We start from the raw sequence: 24,068 nt of genomic DNA, 5'->3' as shown, positions 1-24,068 counted from the left end.
AAAAAAAAAAAAAAAACAATTTACAAGAATGCTTGTTATACAACTATTATACAGATTCATGTTGCCAATACAGAACCGTATCTGTTATGTTGTAATGATAACTAGCGAAACTCAGCCAGTGCTGACACAGGAAACTAAAAAGAGGAACTGGGAGGATTGTGAAAAAAAAAAAAAGAAAGAAAGAACACAACGGAGTCTCAGTGTGCATGGTGTCCTTCTCCTACTAGAACCTCCGACAGATGGAGAGCGGGGCCATGAGCTTCGGCGCCTAGGAAAGTCCCATGTGGTGCTGTAAGTAACAGATCGCTTTTCATCATTTTATTTTTATGGTATTTCTTGCACTTTTGTATTGCAATTGTAATGATGACAGATATACTGACAGTATATATATATATATATGTAGTAGGCAGGACATTCATAGATAAGAGCTGCAGAGATAATGGCAACTTCCTAAATGGCAACAGTGTAGTAGATATGGTGATCATTAACAGGCGTCCTACATAATGTATCTGATATGGCAATCATGAAGGCCTATCATAAACAATGTAGCAAAATTGGTGATAATAATTGGCTGTCATACACAATGTAGTAAATTGTATTTATTTCAGGTACTTGTATAGCGCAGTCAATCTAAGCAGCGCTTTACATACACATTGTACATTCATATCAACCCCTGCCCTCAAAGATCTTACAATCGAAGGTCCCAAACCCACATTCATACATTCATACATACATATTAGGAGCCAATTACGTCCCAGCATGTCTTTGGAGCGTGGGAGGAAACCCACACAGGCACAGGGAGGACATGCACACTCCATGCAGGCAGGTAGTGTCGTGGTTGGGATTCGAACCAGCGACCCTCTGCTGCTGGGCGAAAGTGGCAATCACTACACCACTGTGCCGCCATTGCCAAATTTGGCAATAATGATTGGCTGTCATACATAATGTAGTAAATTTGGCGATAATAATTGGTCTATCATACATAATGTAGTAAATTGTATCTATTTCAGGCACTTATATAGCGCTGTCAATTTACGTAGCGCTTTACATATACATTGCACATTCACATCAGTCCCTGCCCTCAAAGAGCTTACAATCTAAGGTCCCTAACTCACATTCATACATACACATAGTAGGGCCAAATTAGACTGGAACCAATTAACCTCCCAGCATGTTTTTAGAGCATGAGGCACAGGGAGGACATGCACACTCCAGGCAGGTAGTGTCGTGGTTGGGGTTTCGAACCAACAACCCTCTACTGCTGGGCGAAAGTGCTAATCACTACACCACTGTGCTGCCATTACCAAATTTGGCAATAATGATTGGCTTTCATACATAATGAAGTAAATTTGGCAATAATACTTGGTTATCATACACAATGTAGTAAAATTGGTGATAATGATTGGCAATTTGGCTATCATACATAATGCAGTAAATTTTATTTATTTCAGGAGCTTTATATAGCGCAGTCAATTTACGCAGCACTTTACATATACATTGTGCATTCACATCAGACCCTGCCCCCCAAGGAGCTTACAATCTAAGGTCCCAAACCCACATTCATATAGTAGGGCCAATTTAGACCGGAACCAATTAACCTCCCAGCATGTCTTTGGAGCGTGGGAGGAAACCCACACAGGCACAGGGAGAACATGCAAACTCCAGACAGGCACTGTCGTGGTTGGGATTCGAACCATTGACCCTCTGCTGCTGGGTGAAAGTGCTAATCACTACACCTCTGTGCCGCCATTGCCAAATTTGGCAATAATGATTGGCTGTCATACATAATGAATGCTATATACATTCTCGATACAACAAAATGAATATGGCTTGACGCATTTCATGGATAGTGCGCCACCGTCACCTGACTCCTCCCTACGCGTTACGTCATGGTCACGTGACTTTGTCAGGGAAGAGGCTGGGTGCGCCAACAAGGGCTGGGACATGAGAGCCAATGGGTGACATAACCGCTTCCGGAATTCACAGCCGCTGTCGAGCGCTCCTTTACACAGAGCTGTAAGCGCTAAAATACGAATGAGCTTGGATACAAAATTCATGATATGAAAACCGTTAAAAACATCGAAACTATCCCCACACACCATATTCATTTATTTGTCACCATTTAGGTTCTTGACAGGTGGTCATCCAACCTTGTCAATTATTCTAAACATTCTTGATGCAACAAAATTAATATGGCTTGACGCGTCACCCGCCTCCTCCGTACGCGTTACGTCATGGTCACGTGACTTCGTCAGGGAAAAGGCGTTTCTTGGATAGTAATCCACTTCATCAGGAGCAGGCGATAGAGAAGAGTGACAAACACACTCTGAAGGCCACAGAGAGAGGTTGTTAAATATCTGGCCCAAGGATCCCCTCACATAGGGCAGATGGTTGGTCCACCACGCACCCCTCAAAGCGGCATCCGGATTATCGGCATTCTTTCACTAACTTTCATACTAGTGCTGTATATGCTCTTTTTATATACAAAGTGCTTTTTTAAAGTATATGGGCACCTTATACTTCCAGGCCACATATAGGCTCAATTCCCCTATCACGTACCTGGTCGGAGCCCCGAGTGCTGACAGGGCTCCCCTCTGAGAGCAAAGCACTCCTGCAGGTGACAACAGGTGATGCATGGTTTCCAGCTGCTGAAGTGTGGAGATGATGTACACCGGGTGATGGCCGGACGAGCAGGGCAAGTGTCCCTCAGAAGTAGCAGGCGATACTTGACAGCAGGGAGACACAGGAAGCAGGGTCTGGAGGCAGGCCAGTAGTTATGCATGGGAAGTCAGCCAGGAACAGAAGCAAGAAGCAGAATCAGGAACAAGCTGGGGGGTCATACACAGGGGATCAGGCAGCAGCTGATTCAGGAGAGCAGGCCAAGTTCAAACATGGGTAATAATCAAGCAGCAGCAGAGTCAGGAGAGCAGGACAAGGTACGGCAAATATGCACTGTCACTGTACTAATGGCTGGGAAGGGGGTTAACATCAGGGGCGATCAAAGGGTTAAATGTGTGCCTAGCCAGTGTTTTGGTGTACTGTGTTGGGTGCTTTTGCTAAGGCAAAGCAGGGAAAGAAAATCCATTAATTCCTCCCCTGACAGGACATGGCTCTGCTTTGTTTACATTGGCAGGGCTCTGTCCTGTGTAAATTCATGGTGATCGGCGGGTGCCAGCGGAAATTCATTGGCCGGCACCCGCTGATTGACATCTGCTGTGTTTAACCCCTTAAGGACTGCCCCATGCAGATATATACTGCGGCAGGGAGGCCCTCCTGCGCGAAATCACGTACCTCTACTTGATTTCATGCAGTGGGTCAGGGGCACGCACGCGCCGTGGCCGACTGGCTCCAGCTGTAATTGGACGCAGCGGGAGCCAATCAGCGGGTCTGGCGGACATCATGTCCCACCGATCATTCTCAGGAGAGGCAGAACGGCGGTCTGCCTATGTAAACAAGGCAGATCACTGTTCTGTGACAGGAGAAGACAGAGATCCTGTGTTTCTGCTAAGCAGAAACACGGATCTCTGTCTTCCCACGGTCAAAGCTCCTCCCCCACAGTTAGCAAGCACTCCCTAGGAGCACATTTAACCTTTTGATCGCCCCTGATGTTAACCCTATTCCTGACAGTGTCCTTAGTACAGTGACAGTGCATATTATTTTTTAGCAATGATCACTGTATTGGTGTCACCGGTCCCCAAAAAGTGTCAGTTAGTGTCCGATTTGTCCACCGCAACGTCGCCAGCGACCCGCTCCTGCTATAATTGGACGCAACGGAAGCCAATCAGCGGGTCCGGCGGACCTGATGTCTGCCGTGACCCACCAATCATTCCTAGGAGAGACAGAATGGCGGCCTGCCTATGTAAACAAGGCAGATCACTGTTCTGTGACAGGAGAAGAGGAGAAGACAGAGATCCTGTGTTTCTGCTAAGCAGGAACACGCATCTCTGTCTTCCCACAGCCAAAGCTCCTCCCCCACAGTTAGCAAGCACTCCATAGGAGCACATTTAACTCTTTGATCGCCCCTGATGTTAACCACTTCCCTACCAGTGTCATTAGCACAGTGACAGTGCATATATTTTTTTAGCACTGATTACTGTATTGTTGTCACTGGTCCCCAAATATTGTCAAAAATGTCAGGTTTTAGAATTGTCCGCTGCAATGTCGCAGTCCTGCTAAAGAACGCTGATCGCTGTCATTACTAGTAAAAACAATAATACAAGTTCCATGAATCTATCCCCTAGTTTGTAGACACGATAACTTTTGCGCAAACCAATCAATATACATTTTTTTTTACCAAAAATATGTAGCAGAATACAAACTGGCCTAAGTTGATGAAGAAATATAAAAATGGGTACTAATTAGGGATAGACTGATTATCGGGAAGGCCGATATATCGGGGGCCAATACACACTTTCCCTGATATATCGGTATCGGCCCCGGAACTGGCCGATATTGCCGATATTTTTGTGACGTCATTCTGCATTCTTAGGCCGCCTCCCTCGTCTTTGACAGCCTCGTCTGGAGTCAGGACTAGTCTCACGGGAGTTTATCACAGCCATACACCCACCCACAGCAGCCCGGTGCCAGCCAGCCATATCCACAGGCTCTGTACCAGCCAGCCACTCACAGGCCCTGTACCAGCCAGCCACAGGCCCTGTACCTGCCAGCCAGCCACCCACAGGCCCTGTACCAGCCAGTCACCCACAGCCCCTGTGTCAGCCACCCACCCACCCACCACAGGGTGCCAGCCAGCCACCCATCCACCACAGGGTGCCAGATAGCCAGCCACCCACAGACCCTGTACCTGCCAGCCAGCCACCAACAGGCCCTGCACCAGCCAGCCACCCACAGCCAGCCACCCACCCACCCACCACAGGGTGCCAGACAGCCACCCACCCACCACAGGGTGCCAGACAGCCAGCCACCCACCCACCACAGGGTGCCAAACAGCCAGCCACCCACCACAGGGTGCCAGACAGCCACCCACCCACCACAGGGTGCCAGACAGCCAGCCACCCACCACAGGGTGCCAGACAGCCAGCCACCCACAGACAAGGTGCCAGACAGCCAGCAACCCACAGGCCCTGTACCAGCCAGCCAGCCAGCCACCCACAGGCCCTGTACCTTCCAGCCAGCCACCCACAGGCCCTGTACCAGCCAGTCACCAACAGGCCCTGTACCAGCCAGCCACCCACAGCCCCTGTGCCAGCCACCCACCCACCCACCACAGGGTGCCAGCCAGCCACCCACCACAGGGTGCCAGACAGCCAGCCACCCACCATAGGGTGCCAGCCAGCCACCCACCCACCATAGGGTGCCAGCCAGCCACCCACCACAGGGTGCCAGACAGCCACCCACCCACCACAGGGTGCCAGACAGCCAGCCACCCACCACAGGGTGCCAGACAGCCAGCCACCCACCACAGGGTGCCAGACAGCCAGCCACCCACAGACAGGGTGCCAGACAGCCAGCCACCCACAGGCCCTGTACCAGCCAGCCACCACAGGATGCCAGCAAGCCCGCCATTAAGCATTAAACAAAAATTAACATGTTCACTACCAGATTTGTGTCAAAAATTGTCTTTATTTTTCCAAACATTAAATGTACAAAATATCAGCCGATACGTTGTGACCAAAATATCGGTATCGGCCCTGAACAGTATTGGTCTATCACTAGTACTAATATTTATAGGTAAAGTTGATCCAGGGAATATCTGATTGCCTCTCGGGGGATCAGGAAGGAATTTTTTTCCCTGCTGTAGTAAATTGGATCATGCTTTGCTGGGGTTTTTCACCTTCCTCTGGATCAACTGCGGGTATAGGATTGTGTATATGGGAATTGTATGGCTGGGGCGGGTATAGGATTGTGTATATGGGATTGTATGGTTGGGGAGGGTATAGGATTGTGTATATGGGATTGTATGGTTGAGGTGGGTATAGGATTGTGTATATGGGATTGTATGGTTGAGGTGGGTATAGGATTGTGTATATGGGATTGTATGGTTGGGGCGGGTATAGGATTGTGTATATGGGATTTTATGGTTGGGGCGGGTATAGGATTGTGTATATGGGATTGTATGGTTGGGGTGGGTATAGGATTGTGTATATGGGATTGTATGGTTGGGGCGGGTATAGGATTGTGTATATGGGATTGTATGGTTGGGGTGGGTATAGGATTGTGTATATGGGATTGTATGGTTGGGGTGGGTATAGGATTGTGTATATGGGATTGTATGGTTGGGGTGGGTATAGGATTGTGTATAGGGGATTGTATGGTTGGGGTGGGTATAGGATTGTGTATATGGGATTGTATGGTTGGGGGCGGGTATAGGATTGTGTATATGGGATTGTATGGTTGGGGTGGGTATAGGATTGTGTATAGGGGATTTTATGGTTGGGGTGGGTATAGGATTGTGTATATGGGATTGTATGGTTGGGGTGGGTATAGGATTGTGTATAGGGGATTGTATGGTTGGGGTGGGTATAGGATTGTGTATATGGGATTGTATGGTTGGGGTGGGTATAGGATTGTGTATATGGGATTGTATGGTTGGGGTGGGTATAGGATTGTGTATATGGGATTGTATGGTTGGGGAGGGTATAGGATTGTGTATAGGGGATTGTATGGTTGGGGTGGGTATAGGATTGTGTATATGGGATTGTATGGTTGTGTTATCATTACTGTTTTTTGTTTTTTATTGGTTGAGCCAGATGGACTTGTGTCTTTTTTCAACCCGACTAACTATGTAACTAAGTAAATTTAGATTTTTTTTTTACATTTTTTTATTAGATATGTTTTATAGCAGAATGTTTTTTTTTTTTTTTTTTGCAAAATTGTCACTCTTGTTTCTAGCGCAAAAAATACAAATTGGCCTAAATTGATGAAAAAATTTGATTTTTAACATTTTTTTTTTTGGATGTTTTATAGCAGAAAGTAAAAAATGTTTGTTCGTTTTTTTAAAAAAAATGTTCGCCTTTTTTTGTTTATTGCGCAAAAAGTAAAAACCGCAGAGGTGATCAAATACCACCAAAAGAAAGTTCTATTTGTGGGAGAAAAAAGACATCAGTTTTATTTGGGTACAGCAATTGTCAGTTGAAGCAGCGCGGTACCGTATTGCAAAAAATGACCTGGTCATGAAGGGGGGTAAAACCTTCCGGAGCTGAAGTGGTTAGACACACATGATGCAGGTATAGTGCTCCGTTGTCACTTTAGTTCCGCTTTAAACCTGAACTCTGCCCCCTGTTGAGTTTGCATTACAATTTGTATTTGCACATTTTTCGGAGGTGTCTGCCAAAATGTGTCGCAGAGCAAACCCAAGCAGATTCGGCCATCACAGATAGTAAGTGAATATGGTGCTTGTTTAGATCGGCCTTTTTCAACCAGGGTGCCTTGAGGTTTCTTCAGGGGTTCCTTGAGGTCTCTTCAGGGGTGCCTTGAGGTTTCTTGTTTCTTCAGGGGTTCCTTGAGGTCTCTTCAGGGGTGCCTAGAGGTTTCTTGTTTCTTCAGGGGTGCCTTGAGGTTTCTTCAGGGGTGCCTTGAGGTTTCTTCAGGGGTGCCTTGAGGTCTCTTCAGGGGTACCTTGAGGTTTCTTGTTTCTTCAGGGGTTCCTTGAGGTCTCTTCAGGGGTGCCTAGAGGTTTCTTGTTTCTTCAGGGGTGCCTTGAGGTTTCTTCAGGGTGCCTTGAGGTTTCTTCAGGGGTGCCTTGAGGTTTCTTGTTTCTTCAGGGGTGCCTTGAGGTCTCTTCAGGGGTACCTTGAGATTTCTTGTTTCTTCAGGGGTTCCTTGAGGTCTCTTCAGGGGTGCCTAGAGGTTTCTTGTTTCTTCAGGGGTGCCTTGAGGTTTCTTCAGGGGTGCCTTGAGGTTTCTTCAGGGGTGCCTTGAGGTTTCTTGTTTCTTCAGGGGTGCCTTGAGGTTTCTTCAGGGGTGCCTTGAGGTTTCTTCAGGGGTGCCTTGAGGTTTCTTCAGGGGTGCCTTGAGGTCTCTTCAGGGGTGCCTTGAGGTTTCTTGTTTCTTCAGGGGTGCCTTGAGGTTTCTTCGGGGGTGCCTTTAGGTTTCTTGTTTCTTCAGGGGTGCCTTGAGGTTTCTTCAGGGGTTCCATGAGGTTTCCATGAGACTGTCCTTAGTTTTTAAAGGGTGCCTCGAGTTTGTCCATAGTTTTTAAAGGGTGCCTTTAGACTGTCTATAGTTTTTAAAGGGTGCCTCAAGACTGTCCATCATTTTTAAAGGGTGCCTCGAGACTGTCCATAATTTTAAAGGGTGCCTCGAGACTGTCAATAGTTTTTAAAGGGTGCCTCGAGACTGTCCATCATGTTTAAAGGGTGCCTCGAGTTTGTCCATAGTTTTTAAAGGGTGCCTTTAGACTGTTTATAGTTTTTAAAGGGTGCCTCAAGACTGTCCATCGTTTTTAAAGGGTGCCTCGAGACTGTCCATAATTTTTAAAGGGTGCTTCTAGACTGTCCATAGTTTTTAAATGGTGGCTTGAGACTGTCCATAGTTTTTAAAGGGTGCCTCGAGACTGTCAATAGTTTTTAAAGGGTGCCTCGAGACTGTCCATCATTTTTTAAAGGGTGCCTCGAGTTTGTCCATAGTTTTTAAAGGGTGCCTTTAGACTGTCTATAGTTTTTAAAGGGTGCCTCGAGTTTGTCCATAGTTTTTAAAGGGTGCCTTTAGACTGTCTATAGTTTTTAAAGGGTGCCTCAAGACTGTCCATAATTTTAAAGGGTGCCTTGAGACTGTCCATAATTTTTAAAGGGTGCTTCTAGACTGTCCATAGTTTTTAAATGGTGGCTTGAGACTGTCCATAATTTTTAAAGGGTGTCTCGAAATTGTCCATAATTGTGAAACGGTGCCTTGAGACTGTCCATAGTTTTTAAAGGGTGCCTCTAGACTGTCCACAATTTTTAAAGGGTGCCTCGAGACTGTCCATAATTTTTAAAGGGTGCCTCGAGACTGTCCATAGTTTTTAAAGGGTGCCTCGAGACTGTCCATAATTTTTAAAGGGTGCTTCTAGACTGCCCATAGTTTTTAAATGGTGGCTTGAGACTGTCCATAATTTTTAAAGGGTGCTTCTAGACTGTCCATAGTTTTTAAATGGTGTCTCGAGATTGTCCATAGTTTTTAAAGGGTGCCTCGAGACTGTCAATAGTTTTTAAAGGGTGCCTCGAGACTGTCCGTAGTTTTTAAGGGTGCCTCGAGACTGTCCATAATTTTTAAACGGTGCTTCTAGACTGTCCATAGTTTTTAAATGGTGGCTTGAGACTGTCCATAATTTTTAAAGGGTGTCTCGAGATTGTCCATAATTGTGAAACGGTGCCTTGAGACTGTCCATAGTTTTTAAAGGGTGCCACTAGACTGTCCACAATTTTTAATGGGTGCCTCGAGACTGTCCATCATTTTTAAAGGGTGCCTCGAGTTTGTCCATAGTTTTAAAGGGTGCCTTTAGACTGTTTATAGTTTTTAAAGGGTGCCTCAAGACTGTCCATCGTTTTTAAAGGGTGCCTTGAGACTGTCCATAATTTTAAAGGGTGCCTCGAGACTGTCCATAGTTTTTAAAGGGTGCCTCGAGACTGACCATAATTTTTAAAGGGTGCCTCAAGACTTTCCATTTGTTTTTAAAGGGTGCCTCGAGACTGTCCATAGTTTTTAAAGTGTGCCTCGAGACTGTCCATAATTGAGACTATCCATAATTTTTAAAGGGTGCCTTGAGACTGTCCATAACTTTTAAAGGGTGCCTTGAGACTGTCCATAATTTTTAAAGGGTGCCTCAAGACTGTCCATAATTTTTAAAGGGTGCCTCGAGACTGTCCATAATGTTTAAAGGGTGCCTCGAGTTTGTCCATAGTTTTTAAAGGGTGCCTCAAGACTGTCCATCGTTTTTAAAGGGTGCCTCGAAACAGTCAATAGTTTTTAAAGGGTGCCTCAAGACTTTTCATTAATTATAAAGAGTGCCTCGAGACTGTCCATAGTTTTTAAAGGGTGCCTCGAGACTTTCCATAATTTTTAATGGGTGCCTCGAGACTGTCCATCATGTTTAAAGGGTGCTTTGAGACTGTCCATCATTTTTAAAGGGTGCCTTGACTGAATAAAAGGTTGAGGAACATTGGTTTAGACTGATGTACGAGAGCCTTTAGCTGTACTTTAATATCACGTATCATATCTTGTTTTTTTTTTTGTTTTTTTAAGGTTTAAATTGGGAAACAGTCTAACCGGTGAATTTTCAGCACCATGGCCTCTGTAGCGCCTAGTATCCTGGAGAGTATTTTCCTAAAGCGATCTCAACAGAAGCGGAAAACATCGCCCCTCAACTACAAGAAGAGGTTATTTGTACTCACCGAGGGCAAGATCACGTATTATGAATATGACTTCGAAAGAGGGGTGAGAAACTTTTTTGGTTGGGATTCTTCAAATAATTTACCCAATCGCCAGGACCTGTATTACCTTCACAAGGATGTCTAATTTGCCGTGAGCTCATTTGTTTTCATAAATGAACTTTGACTATTGTACGGAAAAGGATAACATTTTGTTTGGGGGGGGGGGGGGGCGCTGGTTTAGTTGGTAGCGGCCTGACGGATGTTCCAGGATTCCTTGCAGGATCATTAAAACCTTCTCTACCTCCATGGCTTCCAGAATTCCCCAGTTACAATGCTGTGACCTCTGACCAGATGGGTATTTAAGCTTCAGCCTTTGAAGTGGCTGGTTCTGTGGCCTATCCCCCGGTACCCTAGAACTAAAGAGCTATAATATTCACCTGCCAGTTGCCTGTTTGTTGACAACCCTGATTGACCTGACTCTTGCCTGCTGCCTGACATGACCCCTACCTGGACCTAATTACTTTTCTTGCCTGCCGTCAGCTTCGAACCCTGCCTTGAACTGACTACTCTCTTGCCTTTTTCCTGCCTCGAATCTTGCTGCACCTGACTACTCTCTTGCCTGCTGCCTGACATGACCCCTACCTGGACCTAATTACTTTTCATGCCTGCCGTCCGCTTCGAACCCTGCCTTGAACTGAATAATCTCTTGCCTTTTTCCTGCCTCGAATCTTGCTGGACCTGACTACTCTCTTTCCTTTCTCCTTCCTTGATTCTTGCTGGAACTGACTCTTCTCTTACGTGCTGACTACTATGACCTCTGTCTGGACCTGACTACCATCTTATTTGAGCCCTGGCTGAACCTGACCACTCTCTTGTCTGCCACCTGCTGCAACCAATGCCTGGACCTGACTACTCTTTCATCTGTTGCTTAACATGACCTCTCCCTAGACTCTTGTCTGCTGCCTGACAATACCGCTACCTGGACCTGACCACTTTTCTTGCCCGTCCTTTATTTCTAACCCTGCCTTGACCTGACTACTCTCTTGCCTTTCTCCTGCCTCAAATTGTGCTAGACCTGACTACTCTCTTGCCTGCTGTGACCTCTGTCTGGAGCTGTCTACCATCTTATTTGATGCCTACCTTGAGCCCTGGCTGAACCTGACCACTCTCTTGTCTGCCACCTGCTGCAACCCTTGCCTGGACCTGACTACTCTGTAGTGGTGTGCCCCTTTATCCAGATGCAGGTGCAAGTCCCTTTAACTCAATTCCCCACAATCCTCTGGGCTCCCAGCATCCCCTGAGTTCCAGGACATGCCCAGGGAGTATAAATGCCAGCTCCGCCCAGCTTCCTGTGCTCAGAGAGATCCTGCCTGATGGGACAGCAGTGACTGGGCAAGTGAGCTGTCCCCAGGTGCTGGGTCATCAATCGATCAGTCTGGTGTGTGGGCCACCAGCAGTGAGCACAAGAGCATGCAGTATCTATCCAAGCCCCAGTCACTGGAGAGGACTCTGTTACAGTCCATGTGGAGAAGCTGTCCAAGCAGTGGGTTGGTCCTATCTACAGCCCCCAGAGCCTCCTGACCAAAGTCAGCATCAGCAGTGCCTGTGTGAAGTCTGTGCCAGCAAGAAATCCCCACAGCTCCCAGTCTGCTGAATGAACGATCAATCTCTGGGAACACGTGAGAAATCTTCAGATCTTTATCCTATCTGTAAACTGAACTCAGAACACTCTGCTGCCATCTAGTGGCCATTACTAGAACTGCAATAGAATTGTTTTCACATGTTTTAGGAATGTTTCTCCCTTCCTCATATTGCTGTTTTGTACTGCAAACCCCTGTTCACATGATCTCCTGTGTAATCTACGTTCCACATTAAGTAAAGTAGAAATTGCACATCACCACTGGTCTGATCATTTGGCTGATACCGTTACATAACACTTGGCGTCACGAAGAGGATCAGCCATGTCAGTCAGTGGTGAGGGAAGCAGCACTGAGGGTGTCAAACAGTCTGCCATAGCTTCCCTATTACTGGCAGGATTGCTACCACAGCAACTGCCTAAGTACACAGGACCAGATCAGGACTTGGATGACTGGATTAGGAGATTGCGGGGCTTGATCCGGTCATATGGGGTGCCACCCACACAGCAGGCAGATCTGGCCATTAATGCCCTTGAAGGGGAAGCAAGGAAGTTAATTCTGCACCTTCCAGCAGAGGACCAGGATTCCCTAGACAAGATAATCAGCCGCTTGGGAGCAGTGTATACCCAACCGTTTGCATTAGGGGATCTTAGGGCTCGCTTTATCAGTAGAAGGCAGAGAGTGGGAGAATCCATTCCGCAGTACGCTCTGGAACTGCAGGATATAGCAGCCAAGATCCGACGCAATGAGAGGAGGCGAGCAGGACGTGCTGGCTGGAGTGATACAGACGGGTGGCTGAAGGATCAGTTTTTGGATAGACTTCTGTCTGACAAAGTCAGGGAAAAGCTACAAGAAAAGGACAGAAGTAACCCAATCTTAAAATTCCACGAAATTTTAGAAGCAGCTATCCTGTATTCAGAGCCCAGACGTGCCAGTGTGGACGTTCTCATGGCCAGCACAGGGGATAAACCATGTAAACTGCCACAAACTGAACAAATAGCTCCATGGGAGGTGGCCATCCACAAGCTGACAGAAGGAATGGCCCAGCTCCAGACAGAACTTGCCACGCTGAGGCGCGAGCGAGATAATCCAAGGGGGCCAAGGGAGAACATCCCTTCATGGAGAAACCGATCACCGCCCCGCCGGCGACCAAGAAGGGAGAGGTCACCCTCCCCATGTTGGGGCTGTCAACAAAAGGGACATTGCTTGAGGGACTGTCCTGATCAAATACCAAGGGGGCCATTAAACCCAGAGCGCCCCGCCGCTAGGAGTCAAGCAGTGGGGCGGTCCAGCAAAACGACTCCCCAGTCACACACGGAGGACGTGGGGGTCGATTGCCCTGTGGTACATGGGTACTTCGATGGCCAAGAGATCGAGTGTCTCTTCGACACTGGCTCCCAAGTCACTATTCTACCAGAACCTTTGTTCCAGCAATACTTCCCAAAGAAGAAAATGAGTCGAGATACCCCATGGTCCTCACTGACAGCTGCCAACGAACTTCCTATAGAAGTGGTTGGGATTACCTGGATGAAGGTAAAACTGTGGGGACAGGACCTTGGCCAAAAAGGTGTGGTGGTTACACGTGTATCCGGAAAAGGACAGCCGCAGGTGATATTGGGCATGAATATCATCCAGGGGCTGAAGCCCGAGCTGTTGAAACGATGTCCTACCCACCTGGGACCACCTAAAGAAGTTAGAAATCTGCTTCTTACCTTGGCAGCACTAAAGGACAAACACGTGGCCAATGCCCTATCACGGTACCCTTCAGTACAACCACAGCGAGATGTGGATGAAGAGGCTGAAGAAGAAGAAATTCCACCCGTAATGAGGGCTAGACCTAAGAGTCAACCACGGGTGGACCTCATCCATGTATTGAAAGAATATAACTGGGCGGAAATACAGAAGAATGATCCTGTGATTGCCCCAGTAAGAGAAGCGATGCAGTTACAGCGGTGGCCCAGTAGAAGAGAAAGATCGCGACTGCTGCCAGAGACACAAAAACTGTTGGGTGAATGGTCACGTTTCCTCTTGAGAGATGGCATATTGTATCGCAGAATAATGTTCCCCCATGACTCTTCGGTAACCTGGCAGGTCGTACTGTCACGGGCCAGAGCTAGACAAGTGGCAGAAAGAATCCATGTGGAAGGAGGACATTGGGGTGTCCACAAGGCATTCGCCTGGTTCAAAAGGCAAGCCATGTGTGTGGGGCTGTTCCAGTTGATCAATCAGATATCTCAGCACTGTGCGGTATGTTCCGTGACAAAAGGGGCTTGTCATGACCTCTCCCTAGACCTGACTATTCTCTTGCCTGCGGCCTGAGAAGACCCCTACCTGGACCTAAATACTTTTCTTGCCTGCCGTCTTCTTCGAACCCTACCTTGACCTGATTACTCTCTTGCCTTTCTCCTGCCTTGAATCTTGCTGGACCTAACTACTCTTTTGCCCTTCTCCTGTCTAAAATCTTGCTGAACTTGACTACTCTCTTGCCTGCTGCTTGCTATGACCTCTGTTTGGGCCTGGCTACCATCTTGTTTGCTGCCTACCTCAACCCCTGGCTGAACCTGACTACTCTTTTGTCGGCCATCTGCTTTGACCCCTGCCTGGACCTGACTACTCTTTTATCTGTTGCTTGTTATGACCTCTCCCTAGACCTAACTACTCTCTTGCCTGCTGCCTGACAAGACCCCTACCTGGACCTACTTTTCTTGCTTGCCCTCTGCTTTGAACCCTGCCTTGACCTGACTATTCTCTTGCCTTCTTCCTGCCTCGAATCTTGCTGGACCTGACTACTCTCTTGCCTACTATCACCTCTGTCTGGACCTGACTACCATCTTGTTTGCTGCCTACCTCGACCCCTGGCTGAACCTGACCACTCTTGTCTGCCACCTGCTTCGACCCCTGCCTGGACCTGACTACTCTTTCATCTGTTGCTTGTCATGACCTCTCCATAGACTTTAATACTCTCTTATTTGCTATCTGCCTCTGCCCTGATCTGATTACTCTCTTGTTTATCACTGCCGTGACCCCTGCCTGGACATAATTATCCTCTTGTATACCTCCTACCAAGAACCCTTCCTGGACCTGAGTACTTTCTTGTATGTTACCTGCCACGACTTATGCCTGGATGTGATTCCTGTCTTGTTTGCCACCTGCCATGACTCAAATACTCTCTTGTTTGCTGCCTGCCACTACCTCTGCCTGGACTTGACTACTTTCTTTTTACCATTGTGGTGACCTCTACCTGGATCTGACTACTCTCTTGCCTGGACTTGGCTACTCTCTTTTTACCATTGTGGTGGCCTCTACCTGGATCTGACTACTCTCTTGCCTGCCCCAACCCCTGCTTGGAACTGATTACTCTCTTGCCTGCCACCTGCCTCAACCCCTGCTGGACCGGACCTCTCTCTTGCCTGCCACCTGCCTCGACCTCTGCCTGAATCTAATTTTCGCCTGCCATCTACCATGACCTCTGCCTGGACCTGACTACTCTCTTGCCTGGCGCAACTCCTGCCTGAACCTAACTACTCTCTCAACTTCCTCCTGTCTTTACCTCTGCTGGACCTGACTACCCGTTTGTGTGCCACCTGAAATAACCTCTGGCTGACTACTGGCTTGTCCACTGCACCGTGAACAGTCTCCACTCTGTAGACCCGTTCTAGGTCACCCCTTAAAGTGGTAGGATCCCTACGCGCCACAAGCAGTGCAGTATTATGGCCTAGGCCAACAAGGCCCAGGCCTAGGGCGGCACTTTGCAGGGGGGCAGCAAAAAAGCCGCCCCCCTCCACCTGAGACTCTATCGGCCATTGGTTGCTAGAGCCGCCTCTCTCAGCCCCCCTCTCTCTCCCCCCTCTCAATCCTCCCTCTCTCTATCTCTCACCCCCCTCTCGCATCCCCCTCTCTCTTATCCCCCCTCTCTCTCTCTCTCTCACCCCCCCTCTCTCTCACCCCCCCTCTCTCTCATCCCCCCTCTCTCTCTCTCTCATCCCCCCTCTCTCTCATCCCCCCCTCTTTCTCTCTCTCATCCCCCCTCTTTCTCCCTCACCCACCCCACCTCTCGTGAGATCTCAGGGGTTCATGCTGGGACTTGTAGTCCTTCAATTTTGGAGGGAGTCACATCCGTTAAAAAAGGAGTGGGGCAAATAGGAGGTGGAGGGGGGGCGCCCAATTTTAGTCTTGCCTAGGGCAGCACAAAACCAAAATACACCACTGGCCACAAGGCACAGCAAGGAACCCCGGGGGGGGGGGGGCAGTAGGGTTTTGCAGCCCATCTCCACCATCAGGATCTCTGGTGAAGACCAAATAGTACCTTTAAGCTGTGCTTTGGGTGAGCCCGCAACACCTGCCAGGGGGCACCATACCAGAACCATGCCCAAGGCAGGGACACCCAAGTCCAAGTAGGTCGTCCTGCACTTTTATTCAGCTAAGCAGTACACAAACACCATCAAGTCCTACGTATCACAAACTAAATATCTGTTCAAACTTAGGTCAGGTTCTGACTACAAGGGTGTCTTTCAAAGCTGTGAATGGTGCAATATTCTGAGTAAATTACTGAAGAACAAAGTGTCAGTGTAAGTAGAGGGAAGTACCTAAAATGATCCTCAGTGAAACCGACTCAGAGGAATTAATCAGATATTGGTGCTGCGAATCTTAATCTTTATTTAACCTGCCAAAGAATTTGCATTTTTGTCCATCCAGTCCGGAGATTTTCACAGCTGTGCCACACAGCACAGCCCTGTCTGGCAGGGAAGTGGACCTGATTTTTTTTCTCTCCCGCAGTTAAGAAACACGTACAGGTCTTGTCCCACCCCCCAACTCTTGAGTGGACATTGGAAGGAGAAGCAGCAGACTGGTGAGCTCACCTTTCTGGCCCTTTGCTCTCTCTCCTCCTGTCAGCATGTTCCTTGTTACTACAAGATTGGCTCCTTTTGCTGCTTCTTGCTCTTACAGTTTGAGCTTTGAAGTACAGAGACTGCAAAAGGCCGATACCAAGCCAAATCCAGGTGCTTAACCACTTCTGGACCGGAAGATTTGCCCCCTTAATGACCAGGCCATTTTTTGCGATTCGGCACTGTGTTAATTTAATGGACAATTGCGTGGTCGTGCGACGCTGTACCCAAATAAAATTGACGTCTTTTTTTCCCCACAAATAGAGCTTTCTTTTGGTGGTATTTGATCACCTGTGCGATTTCTATTTTTTGCGCTATAAACAAAAAAAGAGCGACAATTCTGAAAAAAAAAAAAAACAATAATTTTCACTTTTTGCTATAAAACATTTAAAAAAAAAAGTAAAAATCAAAATTTTTTACATTTTAGGCCAATTTGTTTTCTGCTACATATTTTTGGTAAAAAAAAAAAAAAATCACAATAAGCGTATTTGCCCAAACGTTATCGTGTCTACAAACTAGATAAGATTGATGTCATTTTTATTGTTTGTTTGTTTTTTTGCTAGTAATGGCGGCGATCTGCGAATTTTTGCAGGACTGCGACATTGCGGCGGACAGATCGGACCCCTAACATGACATTTTTTACACTTTTGGGGGTACCAGTGACATTACTACAGTAATCAGTGCCAAAAATATGCACTGTCACTGTACTAATGACACTGGCAGGGAAGGGGTTAACACTGTGGGTGATCAAGAGCTTAAATGTGTACCTAGGGGAGTGATTCTAACTGTAGGGGGCGGGGCTTATGGAATGACCATAGAGACCTGTGATCCTACATAGAAGGATCACAGGAGCTCTGTGATCATTCCAGGGAGAAGAACGGTCGGCTGTGTTTACAACAGCTGACCGTTCTTCTCTCTCAGCAGGGAGCGATCATGGGTGGCAGAGCCGCCTGCCCGCTGTATCGGAGTCCCCGCTGCCGAGTGGGGGCGGGAGCGTGCCGCCGCTGGTGCACGCTCGCCCCCTAGCTGCAGGCAAGCGACCGACATAGGAGGAGGGCCAGCCTGCCGCAGTAAATCGGCCGCGGGCGGTGCGTAAGTAGTTAAACTGCTCGGAAAAAAAAAATGCCTATATTAACCATTTGCAGACCGCGCGCCCGCCCGCCCTCAATGTGCTGTGGACGGGCCGCCCGTGCAGGCAAAGCCACGTACCTGTACGTCGTTGCGTTCATCTGGGTTTAGGGCACAGGGCATGCGCCCCCTGCTGACACCCGCTGTGATTGTACACAGCGGGAGTCTGTCAGCAGGTTCCGGCCAATAAATCACGGCCGGGACCTGCTGATTGGTTGTGTGCAATCACAGTCCAGAGCCCTGTGTTGACAATCAACTCTGTACAGAGGGAACAATCTCTCTGTTTCTTATCCCTGCAAAGCAGGGATAAGAAACAAATAGATGCGTTAGTAAAAGCGGCACATAATACACACATTAAACCCTTCTGGACCGCCCCACGCAGATGTACTACAGCAGGGCGGCCCTCCTGTGCGAAATCACGTACCTGTACATGATTTCGTGCACTGTGTCTGGGGCGCGCGTTGCTGGCAACCTGCTCCTGCTGTGATTGGACACAGCGGGAGCTTATCAGCGGGTCCGGTGGACCCGATGTTCGCTGGCACCCGGTGATCGTTCTCAGGAGAGGCAGAACGGCGGTCTGCCTATGTAAACAAGGCAGATCGCCCTACTATGAGAGGAGAAGATGGAGATCTTGTGTTTCTGCAAGGCAGAAACACGGATCTCTGCCTTCCCCCAGTCTAAGCACCTCCCGCACAGTTAGCTAGCACTCCCTAGGAGCACATTTAACCCTTTGATCGCCCCCAATGTTAATTGCTTCCCTGCCAGTGTCATTAGTACAGTGACAGTGCATATTTTTAGCACTGATCACTGTATTGGTGTCACTGGTCCCCAAAAAGTGTCACTTTGTGTCAGATTTGTCCGCCGCAGTGTCGCAGTCCCACTAAAAAAATCGCTGATCTCCGCCATTACTAGGAAAAAAAAAAATTCCATAAATCTATCCTGTAGTTGGCACTCGCCCCCTAGCAGTAGGCGCGCGATCGACGTAGGGCTATGTCGGTTCGCACAGGAGGGGCTGCCTGCTGCAGTATATCTGCGGCAGGCGGTCCGGAAGAAGTTAAAAACACTGTATATAGCCGGTTGCTAAGGAGCGGGTCGGCCACCGCATCCTTAACAGCCGATGAGTCATCAGCTGTCAGCAGGGTTCCCTGCTGACAGATGAATGTAAAAAAGTATTGCTGGCAAAAATAAAATTGTGAAAAAAAACAACGTGGGGTACCCCCCCAGGTCCATACCAGACCCCAACAATTAAAAAAACAAAAATGCTGTGGGGCCCTCCCCAAAATCCATACCAGACCCTTATCTGAGCATACAGCCTGGCATCTCAGGAAAGGAAAGGGACGAGCGAGCGCCCCATCACCCCTCCTGAATCATACCAGGCCACATGCCCTCAACATGGGGGGTGCTTTGGAGCACCCAAAAGCACCTTGTCCCCGTGTTGATGGGGAAAAGGGCCTTTAACCGACAACCCTGGGCGGTGGTCGTCAGGGGCTGCTGGCAGGGGGCTTATCGAAATCTGGAAGCCCCCTTTAAGAAAAAGGACCCCCGGGTCCCGCCCCCCCAAGGTGAATGAGTATGGGGTACATTGCACCCCTACCCATTCACCAAAAAAAAAAAAAAAGAAGTATAGTGTTGCAAAAAACAAGAGACCATTTTTGACACCCCCTTTATTTAAAATTATTTATTTTTTCTCCGTTCTTCTTGCTTTGGTTTCTTCTTCCTCCAGTGTTTTCCTCTCCCTCCAGTCTTCTTCCTCTGGTCTTCTCCCTCTGGTGGTTTCTTCTCTCTCCAGTTTTCTCCCTCCGGTTGTTTCTTCTTCCTCTGGTCTTCTCCCTCCGGTGGTTTCTTCTCTCTCCAGTTTTCTCCCTCCGGTTGTTTCTTCTTCCTCTGGTCTTCTCCCTCCGGTGGTTTCTTCTCCCTCCGGTGGTTTCTTCTCCTTCCAGTCTTCTCCCTCCAGGGGTTTCTTCTCCTTCCAGCCTTCTGCCTCTGGTGGTTTCTTCTTCCTCCAGTCTTCTCCCTCCGGTGGTTTCTTCTCCCTCCAGTCTTCTCCCTCCAGGGGTTTCTTCTCCTTCCAGCCTTCTGCCTCCGGTGGTTTCTTCTTCCTCCAGTCTTCTCCCTCCGGTGGTTTCTTCTCCCTCCAGTGGTTTCTCCTTCCTTCGGTCTTTTCCCTCTGGTGGTTTCTTCTCCTTCCAGTCTTCTGCCTCCGGTGGTTTCTTCTTCCTCCGGTCTTCTAGCTCCGGTGGTTTCTTCTCCTTCCAGTCTTCTCTCTCCAGTGGTTTCTTCTTCCTCCGGTCTTCTTCCTCTGGTGGTCTCTTCTCCGTCCAGTCTTCTCCTTCCGGTGGTTTCTTCTTCCTCCGGTCTTCTCCCTCTGGCGGTTTCTTCTTCCTCCAGTCTTCTCCCTCCGGTGATTTCTTCTTCCTCCAGTCTTCTCCCTCCGGTGATTTCTTCTTCCTCCGGTCTTCTCCCCCCAGTGGTTTCTCCTTCCTTCGGTCTTCTCCCTCCGGTGGTTTCTTCTCCTTCCAGTCTTCTGCCTCCTGTGGTTACTTCTTCCTCCGGTCTTCTCCCTCCGGTGGTTTCTTCTCCTTCCAGTCTTCTCTCTCCAGTGGTTTCTTCTTCCTCCGGTCTTCTTCCTCTGGTGGTCTCTTCTCCCTCCGGTCTTCTTCCTCTGGTGGTTTCTTCTTCCTCCAGTCTTCTCCCTCCGGTGGTTTCTTCTTCCTCCTGTCTTCTCCCCCCAGTGGTTTCTTCTTCCTCTGGTGGTCTCTTCTCCCTTCAGTCTTCTACTACCGGTGGTTTCTTTTTCCTGCGGTCTTCTCCCTCTGGTGGTTTCTTCTCCCTCTTAGCTCTCCGGTGATGCCATCTTCATCCGCCGCCGCTGACCCACTAAAAATAAAAAACACAATCTTCCTCTGATGCTGGCTGCCTCCATTGTGTCGGCTCCCGCTCTCTGCCATTTCTCATATAGCCATGGGGCGTGGCCATCCAGTGACGTCACCCTGAGATCCCACCCCTTGAGATGCAGCGTTCACACTTATGCGTTTTATAGTGCTTTTTTCAAAAACGCACTGCAGTCTATTTAACATGGTTTCCCATGGGACACGTTCACATCTATGCTTTTTTGTCAGTCGCCGCGTTTTTGGAAAGGGTCATGGACTTTCTTAAATGCAAAACGGTGAATTTTTGGTTCAGTAGGCTTCAATGGAGAAGCTGTAGAAAAGCATGTAGTGCATTTTTACTGCATTTTGCAATTTTTAATCTGCCCAACAACAGATTGCATAAAAAAAAGCGTGAAAAATACATCAAAACGCATGTGCAAAAACGCACCACAAAAAGCACTGCAGAAATGGATCAAAAGCAAACTGCATAGGTGTGAACCAGGTCTAAATGCTGCGAATGGTCCAGTTGGCAGCAATTCATTGGGGGTCGACTTACTACGCCCAAATAGGATGGGCTCTTTGCAAGAGAATTTTTCCTTGGAAAAAGGAAGTAATGTGTTAAAAAAATGTAATTTTCAAGCAATAACCAATCAATTGCAAGGAAAAAAAAAAAACTGTATTTTTGATTGGACGTGATTGGATGATGGAAGGTTTGAGCAGGGTGGTTGGGATTTATTTACGTCAATTCAATTTTCTGCTTTTTTTCCACCTGCAAAATCTTTCCAAATTGGAAACTCAGTTTCACTCATTCAGCTGCTTGGAAGAAAAAAACTTTACATACATCTTAAGAAACAAATGTATCATATTTATGATTTAGATTATTTATAATTTAGGTGATGTATTTTTTTTTATGTACCTCTTTAGTTTAGTGCAGCGTTTCTTAACCTTATTGAGTGGCGGCGCTCTAAATGTATGCAAAATCTAAAAAGCACCCCACTTAGAATAATTGTAATTGTTACTTATCAATATGATGCCTATGTCTGGGGGGAAACAGACAACCACCTGGATGAAATCAACTCATGTTAAACCACATTAGAGGTCTACCCATCACATCAGAGGTCCTCCTTCACATCAGATTCCACTCTTCACACCAGAAGCCCACTTCACATCACATCAGGGTCACCCCTTTATATCAGAGGTCCCCTTTCTTGTCAGAGGTCTACCCATCACATCAGAGGTCTACCCATCACATCAGAGGTCTTCCATCACATCAGAGGTCCCCCTATCACATCAGAGGTCTACCCATCACATCAGAGGTCCTACCATCACATCAGAGGTCTACCCATCACATCAGAGGTCTCCCCATCACATCAGAGGTCTACCCATCACATCAGAGGTCTCCCCATCACATCAGAGGTCTACCCATCACATCAGAGGTCTACCCATCACATCAGAGGTCTCCCCATCACATCAGAGGTCTACCCATCACATCATAGGTCTACCCATCACATCAGAGGTCTACCCATCACATCAGAGGTCCCCCTATCACATCAGAGGTCTTCCATCACATCAGAGGTCCCCCTATCACATCAGAGGTTTACCCATCACATCAGAGGTCTACCCATCACATCAGAGGTCTACCCATCACATCATAGGTCTACTCATCACATCAGAGGTCTATCCATCACATCAGAGGTCTACCCATCACATCAGAGGTCTACCCATCACATCAGAGGTCCTCCTCCTTGTCAGAGGTCTTCCATCACATCAGAGGTCTACCCATCACATCATAGATCTACCTATCACATCAGAGGTCTATCCATCACATCATAGGTCTACTGATCACATCAGAGGTCCTCCTTCTTGTCAGAGGTCTTCCATCACATCATAGGTCTACTGATCACATCAGAGGTCCTCCTTCTTGTCAGAGGTCTTCCATCACATCAGAGGTCTATCCATCACATCAGAGGTCTATCCATCACATCAGAGGTCTTCCCATCACATCAGAGGTCTACCCATCACATCATAGGTCTACTGATCACATCAGAGGTCTATCCATAACATCAGAGGTCTACCTATCATATCAGAGGTCCTCCTTCTTGTCAGAGGTCTTCCATCACATCATAGGTCTACTGATCACATCAGAGGTCTCCCCATCACATCATAGGTCTACCCATCACATCAGAGGTCTTCCATCACATCAGAGGTCTACCCATCACATCAGAGGTCTACCCATCACATCATAGGTCTACTGATCACATCAGAGGTCCTCCTTCTTGTCAGAGGTCTTCCATCACATCAGAGATCTACCGATCACATCAGGGTCACCCCTTTACATCAGAGGTCCCCCTTCTTGTCAGAGGTCTACCCATCACATTAGAGCCCCCTTTTACATCAGAGTCCCCCTTCATTTCAGATGTCATCCCTCACATCAGAGGTTCCTCTTCTTGTCAGAGGTCTACTTATCACATCAGAGGTCTCCCCTTCACATCAGAGGTCCCCCTTCACATCAGAGATCCCCTTTCTTGTCAGAGGGCCCCCCATCACACTAGAGTCCCCCCATCACGTCAGAGTTTCTTTCATCACATCAGAGAACCCCCATCACATCAGAGTCCCCTCTTCACACCAGAAGCCCCCTTCACATCAGTGCCTAGCCTCACATGAGAGGTCCCTCTTCTTGTCAGAGGTCCCCCCGCCACCACTTTAGAGGTTCTCCTCTTGTCAGAGGTCCCCTCCCCATTACATCAGAGGTCCTCCTTCTTGTCAGAGGTCTTCCATCACATCAGGGATCTTCCCATCACATCAGGGTCACCCCTTTACATCAGAGGTCCCCTTTCTTGTTAGAGGTCTACCCATCACATCAGAGGTCTACCCATCACATCAGAGGTCTACCCATCACATCAGAGGTCCTCCTTCTTGTCAGAGGTCTTCCATCACATCAGAGATCTACCGATCACATAAGGGTCACCCCTTTACATCAGAGGTCCCCCTTCTTTTCAGAGGTCTACCCATCACATTAGAGCCCCCTTTTACATCAGAGCCCCCCTTCATTTCAGATGTCATCCCTCACATCAGAGGTTCCTCTTCTTGTCAGAGGTCTACTTATCACATCAGAGGTCTCCCCTTCACATCAGAGGTCCCCCTTCACATCAGAGAACCCCCTTCACATCAGAGAACCCCCTTCTTTTTCAGAAGGCCCCCCATCACACTAGATTCAGAAGGCCCCCCATCACACTA

General features: G+C 48.0%; 1 protein-coding gene across 1 annotated transcript in view; it reads left to right on the top strand.

Annotated features, from left to right (window-relative positions):
• Positions 1–206: 206 nt before the first annotated feature.
• The window catches only part of BTK (Bruton tyrosine kinase), an 81,018-nt gene continuing 57,156 nt past the window's right edge, over positions 207–24,068 (top strand). Inside the window, exons 1-2 of the mRNA XM_082263346.1 lie at positions 207–291; positions 10,183–10,374. Of these exons, the coding sequence (XP_082119472.1) occupies positions 10,225–10,374 (150 nt within the window). The 5' untranslated portion in view covers positions 207–291; positions 10,183–10,224. The remainder of the gene's footprint in view (positions 292–10,182; positions 10,375–24,068) is intronic.

This window comes from Pelophylax lessonae, assembly GCF_965119305.1.
Source record: "Pelophylax lessonae genome assembly, chromosome: 7".
Taxonomy (NCBI): domain Eukaryota; kingdom Metazoa; phylum Chordata; class Amphibia; order Anura; family Ranidae; genus Pelophylax; species Pelophylax lessonae.
Note: the sequence above shows the minus strand (reverse complement) of the source record. Positions and strands in the feature narration are given on the sequence as shown.